The sequence below is a fragment of the Chinchilla lanigera genome, unplaced genomic scaffold, assembly GCF_000276665.1.
Source record: "Chinchilla lanigera isolate Chin_1 unplaced genomic scaffold, ChiLan1.0 scaffold00066, whole genome shotgun sequence".
NCBI lineage: Eukaryota > Metazoa > Chordata > Mammalia > Rodentia > Chinchillidae > Chinchilla > Chinchilla lanigera.
The window spans coordinates 10,032,792-10,041,864 of NW_004955467.1; the positions used below are offsets into that span (position 1 = coordinate 10,032,792).

General features: G+C 49.0%; 1 protein-coding gene across 2 annotated transcripts; it reads right to left on the reverse strand.

Moving 5' to 3' along the window:
- Positions 1-6,998, reverse strand: Alox15 (arachidonate 15-lipoxygenase). Of its 2 annotated transcripts, none has more exons than XM_013522022.1 (14): positions 6,644-6,998; positions 5,820-6,021; positions 5,569-5,650; positions 5,363-5,485; positions 5,159-5,262; positions 4,858-5,018; positions 3,947-4,090; positions 3,643-3,852; positions 2,150-2,236; positions 1,790-1,959; positions 1,576-1,698; positions 1,022-1,121; positions 754-921; positions 1-636 (listed from the first exon to the last, which is right to left on the reverse strand). In XM_013522022.1, the coding sequence occupies exons 1-14, from the start codon at positions 6,734-6,736 to the stop codon at positions 457-459; spliced, it is 1,947 nt and encodes a 648-aa protein (XP_013377476.1). In that variant the 5' UTR covers positions 6,737-6,998; the 3' UTR covers positions 1-456. The 2 variants fall into 2 exon arrangements, with proteins under 2 accessions (XP_013377476.1, XP_005399638.1); XM_005399581.2 differs by lacking the exon at positions 6,644-6,998 and adding an exon at positions 6,308-6,532.
- Between the last annotated feature and the right edge of the window lie 2,075 nt (positions 6,999-9,073).

Sequence of the window (9,073 nt, forward strand, 5' to 3'; positions counted from 1 at the left end):
CAATGTCTCATGCAAGTTTGTATCAAGGATCTGCACTGGGAAGGCCCAAAAGTCAGTGGTAGAAGCTAGAAAGTCTGCCAACAACTATGTCACTGTGGCTATAGTAATAATATCTAGTACAAACTAAATATTGACAAACCCTAAGGACAAATAAAGTATCACCCTTAACCACAGAAAAGAGATCTGTAATTATAGCATGACCACTAAGACAAACCAAATACCTACCATATAGAAAAACTTTATCTTTGCTCACAATAGAAAAATATTCAACAGCAATAAAGTAAACTATTTAGAGATTCATAGGGCTGGGTAGTTATACGAAAAGTGGTACTACTAGTTTAGGCATACTACTAAAGGTAGTACAACTAGCAAAGCAGAGACAAATTTTAAAAAGCAAAATTTGAAAAATGAATCAACTTAGAGACAGTGAGCTTTGGGGATGAGGGTGCAAGCTTGTCAGATGGTCACACTGTTTTCCACCTTGCTGGGTTGAAGGTACTCATAGGGCAGGTCCAGGTGTGCATTCCGGACCTCAATGTCTTTGTCCATGGCAGTCAGCTCCTCCCGGAATTGCTTCAGCACAGCCTGGGGCCCAAGACCTGAGAAATATTCCTCCGTATGCTGCCCCAGGGATACCTGGTGTGGGGCAAGATAGCTCAGCACTTTGGGCTTCTCAGCCAAGAACACTCAAGCAGCACCACCAGCCCCCCCACTACGCCGCCACCCGCCATGATCTAGACATCTGCTTCTAACCATGGCGGGTTGTTGTCTGCCAAGGAAGTTGATGAAAGTCTTCTGCATACGGGCTTGCTGGAGACTAGGCAGGGAATCCACTATGTCCTGCTCTGTCACATCCTTGCAGGTGGGTGGGGGTTTCCGCATGGTGCAGGGGCCATTAGGGACCCAGGAGTACCAGTCCAGCTGCAGGTAGGACAGCCACACCAAAGCCCAAGTTATAGCTCAGACATTTAGACACTGCCCCCCATCTTCTTCATCCCCGTAGCCAGGGAACACAGGTTACCTGGCCGAGGTGGGTAGAAGCATGCTGACCGGTGCACGCGAAGATGCACATGGTAACAAAATGACAGAGCTGAGCCTGGGACTCTAAGCAGAGGGGGAACCTGTGTGAAATGGAGAGAGTGAGAAAACCTGAGACCAGGACCAGAGAAAGTTGTAGAGCAGCAGGGAAAGTTATCTGGGGGTACGTAAGAGAACTTGATGTGGTCCTGGGCTCTAGATTCTGTCATTCACATATAGTGTGCACTCAAATGTTAATGCTCTTGGAATGAACCTGGGAGCTCTAGGAAAAGGATGGGAATAAGGAAGGGAAAATAACTGCGAGAAATCATGCATCTGATTCCAGAGAAAGCTCATGAGGAGGCAGAACACTGTACGGAAAGATGAGAAAGGAGAACAGCCAGAAAGATCAGGAATGACTGTTAGGATTTCTGAAAGCTCTGGAGATCAAAGAATACTCTACCTTTCAAAAATGTCTTATGCTGTAGGAAAGGTAGACTGCTGACTGGGTGCTGAGACAAGCTAATGGTGCGGGGGGCGGGGGGATCCATGCTTTACCCTCGGTCCTGGGCCCCCTGCAGTCCAACCTCAGTGACTTCTCTACACCATGCCTGCAGCTCTGGATCATGCTTCACAGCTTCATCGCTCTTGTAGAAAAGCCCAACCATCCCATTCACATACCTGTTCCCAAGGGAAGAAGGAGCTCAGTCTCAGGCAGCCAGGGTAGGACCTACAGTGCCCCTCAGTCTGTCCCTCCCTGTGTCACCCTTACCGACTGATGATTCCCCACAGCCTGAGGGCATCTTGGCCATAGAGAGAAGATTTCACATCCAAGAGCCCACGGTCAGCCAGGTCATCAGGAGGACAGAAGGAACGATAAGTCAAACAAGCTGTGGCTCTCTGGAGAATCTCCACATGGCCACCCCTTCCTGTACTCACCACCTGAGAACCAAGTAGGGTTAGCCAAGCCAGGTGAGAGAGAGTGTAGAACCGGGAGGTTATTCAGTTATACAGTAGATCATGGCGAGGCCTTTGGTAGAGGAAGCAGAACTTGGGAGAGGATGGGGCAGAGGACCACCACTGGAATTCTAACATGGAACCCTCCTCCCTGTTCACCCATCCCTTTCCATACCAGATCAAAAATTCCAAATTCAGAGACAAGGTTGCTCCGGGCCAAGGTGTTGATCTCCATGGTGTAGTGAAAGTGGGGGATCAGGAGCTGATTGTGAGGAAGAGAAATGCAGCACAAATAAGAGTTCCTAGAATCCCAGTGGGAGGGTAAGTGAAAGGACTGGCCATTTTAAGAAGAAAAACGGAGAGGCTGGGTCTTGATGAGAGGAAAGACTTGGAAGAGAGAGCTGGAAAAATATTTCTTCAGATCTTCCAAAATCAAAGTTTTAGGAGTTCACTTATTTGCACAGTCTCATACTCTTTCTCAGAATCACGGGAATTCCTGGTCTCACATCACAAAATCTAGCGGGTTCTCACCACAGGAGCCCTTCCGCTTTTGTCCTCCCTAGCACCTCATGCCCCCTACACACACCATACAAACGTGCTTGGCACTGGACACCCCATAGAAGGAAACTTTCCTTGACGCATCCCTCTCCAGCAGGCTCTTTGTCTCAATTCCCCTTTTCAGGAAGTCTTCGCAGCCACATTACCTTTACTTCCTCACTGCAGACTCCGTTCAGCCCACACCGAGCAGGCTTCCAGTGCCTCCCTTGTTGGAGACAGCACCGGTCAGTGTACTCCGCAGTGCCGTCCACACTGATGAATCCAGGTAGCCTTTCTCTGTAACTCTACAGCACCTGTCCTCAGCCTTTGAGGCAGATAACTATATCCGTTCTTGAAACATTTTCTTCTCCTGATGCCATGAATCACACTAGTTTTTTCCCCTAACCTCAATGGGTATCCCGCCTCTGGTGCTTTCTCTCACTCCACCTTCCCTGCTCAATTTTTAAAGGCTGTGACACTCTAAAATTACATCCAGGGCCAAGTGTCCTGCTATGTCTACAAACCCTACAAGGCTTTTTTTGGTACAATGGTTTTAGACACTTCTATTTCCGGATAAAATCCACCCTGATCTCTTCCAGCAATTCCAGGCCCCTCTATCCAGTTGTTCTCCAGACATTTCCAAATGGATTTCTGTAGCACTGCAAATTCCACACGGCCAAAGCCAAGCGCTTGCTTCTTCTCCCCACCAAGCAATACGACTTTTTCTCTCCTCTTCTCCCACTTCCCTTTGCCCCCACCTAGCACTCCAATAACCATCGTCCTACACTTCAGCCACACCTCACATCCATCATTATCCACGCTCCTTTCATTTCTCGCCCCTACATAGCCCTTTCTCTGGAACGTCGCCATCCCTCGCTATCCACCTGACAACCTCCTCAGTCAAAATTTCAGTTCCTTTGTAAAACCTGTTCTCTTTCCCCAACTCATAGCAAATGTGTGCCTGGGTGTTTCCATAGCACACTGGTATGTGTGTGTGTACACATCCACTAAGATTGCAGCCAAGCTAACCTAATATGCTACAATGTTAGACCCTGGATAGATCCCTACTGAGGCTAGGAGTGTGAAGCAGAAAGGGTAGTTGGATACAAAACGACAGAGGTGCAGGAGTACCTTGTAGATAGGGTGCAGGCTGGGCAAGCTCCTCATTGTGGCCACAGAAATAACCTCAGCCACCAGATGTCCCCTAAGCAGATGTGACTGTAACTGGTGCAGCTGGAAATCAGAGCTCCGGACCCATATCTTGGCCAGGAGCCAGGCCATGGGGGGATCTGAAGGCAGGAAGAGCAGAGGTGGAGGGTGTCCCTGTTGAGGCGGCTGGAGCTAAGCAGGAGAGAGGATGGGAGCTGAAGACCTGTGTATCTAAGTCCCCAAAGGAGATCAATACACAGGAAAAAAGATACCTGGGTCCTTTTACCTGAATGACCATGGGTAAAAGTCTTCCATCCGGCTGTAGCTTCAGCATAACTAAAGGGGCTGTCACATATTGCTGCTTAAAAATGATGACATTTGGCTTAACCCCATCCAGCAGTGAGAAATCAGCTTCAAACAGAGATCCAGCCTGTAGGGGCAAGAGCGAGGACAAAGATGTTGGAATCACTTCTGGACCTTCTCTCATTTGCCAAGGTGGATCCTTCCTCAACCCCTCCAAGTCTTATTTTAAACACCAACTGTGTGCCCCAGAACCAAAGCTCTGAATGCAAGATTTAATGTTCAATATTTTCCACCAGATTTTAAGCTCTATGAGTTGAAATTTCTGGCTTTCCACCATACACCACCACTCCCAACCAACGTCTTCTCTTCTCCCTCCTCCGTAGCTTTGGCCAAAGGTAGCACAAAATGTTTCCTTTATCCCCCGCCCCCCGCAACACACACAAATAAGTCTAGCTCTCCAAGGCTTCTCCCAGTCTTTCTTGCGGTTCCTTTCCAGAAGCTTGAGCTTTTAGAGCTGAGACTGAGATACATTTCACTAGGAAGGAAGAAATGAATGTAGATGAGAAAGAGGGAAATGAAAAGAAAATGGAGGAAAGATTGTTTAGATCACCGTTCTCAACTAGAGGCACTCTGTGCCCCTCCCACATCTGGCAGTGTCTAGAGACAATTTGGGGTCACAATTGGGGGGATATATTGATATCTGGAAAGGAAAACCCAGGGACCGGTAGTAAAACTCTGTAACACTCAAGGCAGTGCCTTGTAACGATTATCTGGCGCCAGAGCCGAGAGGCCTTCAGTGCAGGTAGAGAATATAGTTGAGCTGGCGTACACGGAGCACAAAGGAGATAGGAGGGGTAGGAGGAAAGGTGCTGGAGCACAGAGGGAGCACAGCACCTGAAGCTCTTTCTCCAGCTGGGTGTGCAAGTCTTCCATCCCTGGAGGCAGCAGCAGCCGGGCTGGGAGGCTCTTAGAGCGCCTCAAAAGCACGGGGTTTGCACCGTTGAGGAACTGGTAGCCGAAGAGGGCGTCATCCTTCCAGCAATCAGAGACCCGCACTGAGGACATGAGTTGAGGGCAGTGTGAGCCCTGAGCTCTCCGTCCCATTGACGAACGTCTCCTACTCTCCCTTCCCTCTTCTTTCAGATCCCTTGCTCGGAATTCTGTACACAAGTTTAGGGAGGGTGTGGTAACTGACCAGCCAGGGGAGTCTTTCCACTCGGGAATACTTTTTTGAAATCTTCCAGGCTTTTTACACAAGTTGCAAAATCCAGTGTTCCTTTAATAGCCAAATCCTTCAACCTACATAAAAAAAAAAAAAAAAAAAAGTGTGCACAAAGATCAAGAAAGATCCTGCCTTGCAGCCTAAGAACAAAGGGTCCGACCTCAACGTGGCACTCACTCTTTTGCCAGAGAGAAGGTGAAGTCTAAATTCTTATTCTCCAGGAACCGCTCGTCCCTCGGAAGGTCCTCCCGCGTACTCCCTGCTATCGGCAGGATCAGCCCAGCCTTCCAGGAGCCCCAGCTGGAGGAAGAACACGGATTGCGGGGTGAGTGGGGCGCCGGGCTTGGGATCTGGTAGGGGAGCCGAGACTTTCTCCCACTCACCGGTACACTTTCTTTCTGTCCTCCACCTCCTGCTCCCGCTGTCTCTTAAACAGGTTCTGGGGGTCGTCACTCACAGTCCGGGCTGCAGGGCGCACAGGGGCTCTCGCCTTCCTTCCACACCCGCTCCCGGACCTCTCCGTCGGCCCCCTCCCCAGTCCCACGCTTTAACTTCCCTCTCCCTCATCTCCCGTTACTGTGCATCTCCCCGACCGCTGCGGTCTCCAGCCGCACCCCCTTCCCCAGGGCCCCACCTGTGCCCTCCGGCAGGCAGATAATCCCGTCGTCCTGCACCCAGCGGTAGCAAGGAAAGAGGGCCTCGTCCTGCGTCCCGGGGCCCTGAACCGTGATCCACTTGCAGAACCAGTCAGAATCCAGCAGGAGTTTGCGTTTGCGTAGCTTCACCAGCAGGAGGCGCCCCAGGTGCAGAGGGACGTCGATTTCCCACTTGGTGTTCTGCGGGACAGAGCGCGGTTCCGAGGAGCCTCCAGAGCAGCTTGGCCCGCTCGCCCCCTCGGAGCACACCCGGGAGAGACGGGACTGGAGAGGGGAAGAGCCGCGCTGCCCGGCCCCGGCCTCCTTGGCGCCCCAGTCGCCCCCCAGCTGGTGTCAGGTCCACCCCCACCGAGGACCCCCCAGCAGCGTGCTCCGCTGCTTTCCGCTTTCCTATCGGGGCCTCTCCGGCCCTCGTCCACCGCGCCCCGCGTCCCGCGCCCCCTGTCCCTGCCCGACCCGCACCGACCCTGCCGGGCAGCGGCGGCGGCAGCTTCCCGAGGTCCGCCTCCCCGTGCTCGCCCACCAGCCACAGCTGCACCCAGTTGGCGGAGCCCGCCCAGAGCGAGCTCCCGGTGGCGACGCGGATGGTGTACTTGCCCATTTCGCCTGGACCTGGCCGGGACCTGGGAGGTCGGCAGTTAAAAGGATCTGAGACCCAGCCCCCAGGACGCCGCCCCCGGACCAGAGACCCGGCGCGGGGGTTCCGGGATCCGCCCCTGCCCTCCCCCTCCGCTCAGACGCTAGCCAGCACCCTCTCTGGCCCCAGGAGGTCTTCCCAGCAGTCCGCGAAGGCGCGGCCCACCCTCGCCAGCTTGGCAAGCGCTCCCCAGGCCGCTGTCACCCAGCCAGGAGCTGAACACACCGCCCGCCGATGATGGAAGATAAGCGCCAGCATCCCCTGCCGATTTTGGTGAAAAAAATGAATGAGACGGCAACAGATGAACTGCTCTATCTGCTCAGCCTGTGGGCCGCTCTCCCTTTCCCAGCACTGCGACCGGAGAGAGAAGGAAAAGAAACGAAGCCCCCAAGGATTCTCGAGGCCAGGTGAAACCCGGCTCAGTTCTTTTTCCTTCGGTTCTGTGAGGTACCCAGGTTCCCTTTCAATACATCCCACTATTAGAAAAGGAGCCCAAGTTTATATTTATACTTCAGCTCTTGAGACGTGTCACTGCTTGGTTCTTTCATTTCCTTCTGTGCATCAATCCCTTGGACTCACTCCTGATAGGATGGGGGCGGGGGTTCTATGTGGCAGAGTTGATTGCTCTAGAAACCCTCTTGGGTCGAGTCCACAATTTTTCAATCATTTTTGTTTAGTAGCGGCCTTCTTTCCATCGATCAGCCGTTCCTCATACCTTCTCCAACTGTAGCCTCCCTGCACTCTGGTAATCACCATTGTTCTCTCAGCTTTTATGAGAACACCTTTTTTAGATTCCACATATATATGAGATCATGCAATATTTGTCTTTCTATACCTGGCTTATTTTACTTAACATAATGTCTTCCAAATATATCCATGTTGTCACAAATGCCAGGATTTCATTTTTTATGACTGCATAGTATCCCACTGTGAGCATGTATTGCATTTTCTTTATCCATTCATCAGTTAATGGACAGATTGTTTCCATAGCTTGGCTATTTGAATAGTATTTTAATCTACATGTATCCTGAAATTTTTCTGAATTTGTTTATTCTAGTATTTTTGGAGTTCTAGGGATTTTCTACATATAAGATCATGGCATTTACAGTGGCAATTTGACTTCTTTCCAGTGTGGCTGCTCTTTATTTCTTTGTCTTGCTCAATTGCTCTTCTAGGATTTCCATCAGTATGTTGAATAAGAGTAGGTGTCTTGATTAGCTCTCTGTGGATAGCCAGATCTTAGAGAGAATATTTCATGTGTTTAAAATTTCCTTAGTACATGTTTGTAGTTCACAATGATTACACTCATTTTGGGGATTTCATATATGTGTATAGCCTGTCTTCGTTTTTTGTTTTTTACTTCCTCTTTCCCTCCTTTAAGCCCTGCTTCAGCCATCTCTTAGTCCCCTTCACCAAAGACCTATTGCCCTGTTTCCTATTATCCATCTTTTATTTTGTCCTTTAAATAATTTATCCTTTGAGTTTCTCATATAAGAGAAACTATGTGATATTTAACCTTGTGGGTCTGATTTATTCCCTGTAACATCATCTCAAGATACATCCATTTTTGGGCTGGAGATATAGCTCAGTGTTATAAGTGCCTGCTTGGTAAGTGCAAGGTCCTGAGTTCAATTCCTGGTACCACACAAAAAAAGAAGATACATCCATTTTCCTACAGATGACTCAAATATATACTTCTTTATGGCACAATAGTACTCCACTGTGTATAAATACCACATTTTTGTTATCCGTTCATAAGCTGATAGACATACAAGGCCCTTCTAAGACTTGGTTATCATGAGCGGTGCTGCTATAAACATGTGTGAGTCAAGTGCAAGGTCGTGAGTTCGGTTCCCGGTACCGGAGAAAAACCAAAAAAAAAAAAAAAAACATGTGTGAGTGTGTATCACTGTAATATGGCGTCTTTAACTCTCTTGGGTAGATATCTAGAAGGGGAATATCTGGGTTGAATGCAATTTCTAGTTGTAGGTTTTTGAGGACTCTCCATACTGATTTCCATCGTGGTTGTACTAGTTTATATTCCTGCCGGGCAGGTAGAAGGGTTCCTTTCTCCAGCTGCCTTGCCAGCATGTGTTATTCTGTGGGTTGGGTGGTTGGTTGTTGGTGGCAGCCATTCTTTATAAAAATGGACTCTCAGTGTTGTTTTCACTTGCATTTTCTAATGGCCAGAAACGTTGAACATTTTTTCCATGTATGTTTCATGTATTTGTACTTCTGAGAAATGTCCATTCGTTTCAGTTGCCCTTTGTGTGTGCACGTGTACTTTAAACAATTTATTTAACTGAAATGCCATAGAGTGACTTCCACTTATTTTGATACATTTTTTCCCCATGGAGATTTACAGGATCTTCAAGCCAGTATAAATATTTCATAAATATTTGACCATCTGGGTATACACCTACACAATATCTAGGCAATATCTTTTTCAGCCAGAAAAACATTGAAGAGTAAAGACCTGACACAATTAACTAGGTACAATAAAAATCTGCTTTAAATATTTGTTTCTGAGATAAAGGCACCACACACCTGTTCAATGAAGAAAACCATCCTTACAACACAGGACGATCCTTTATT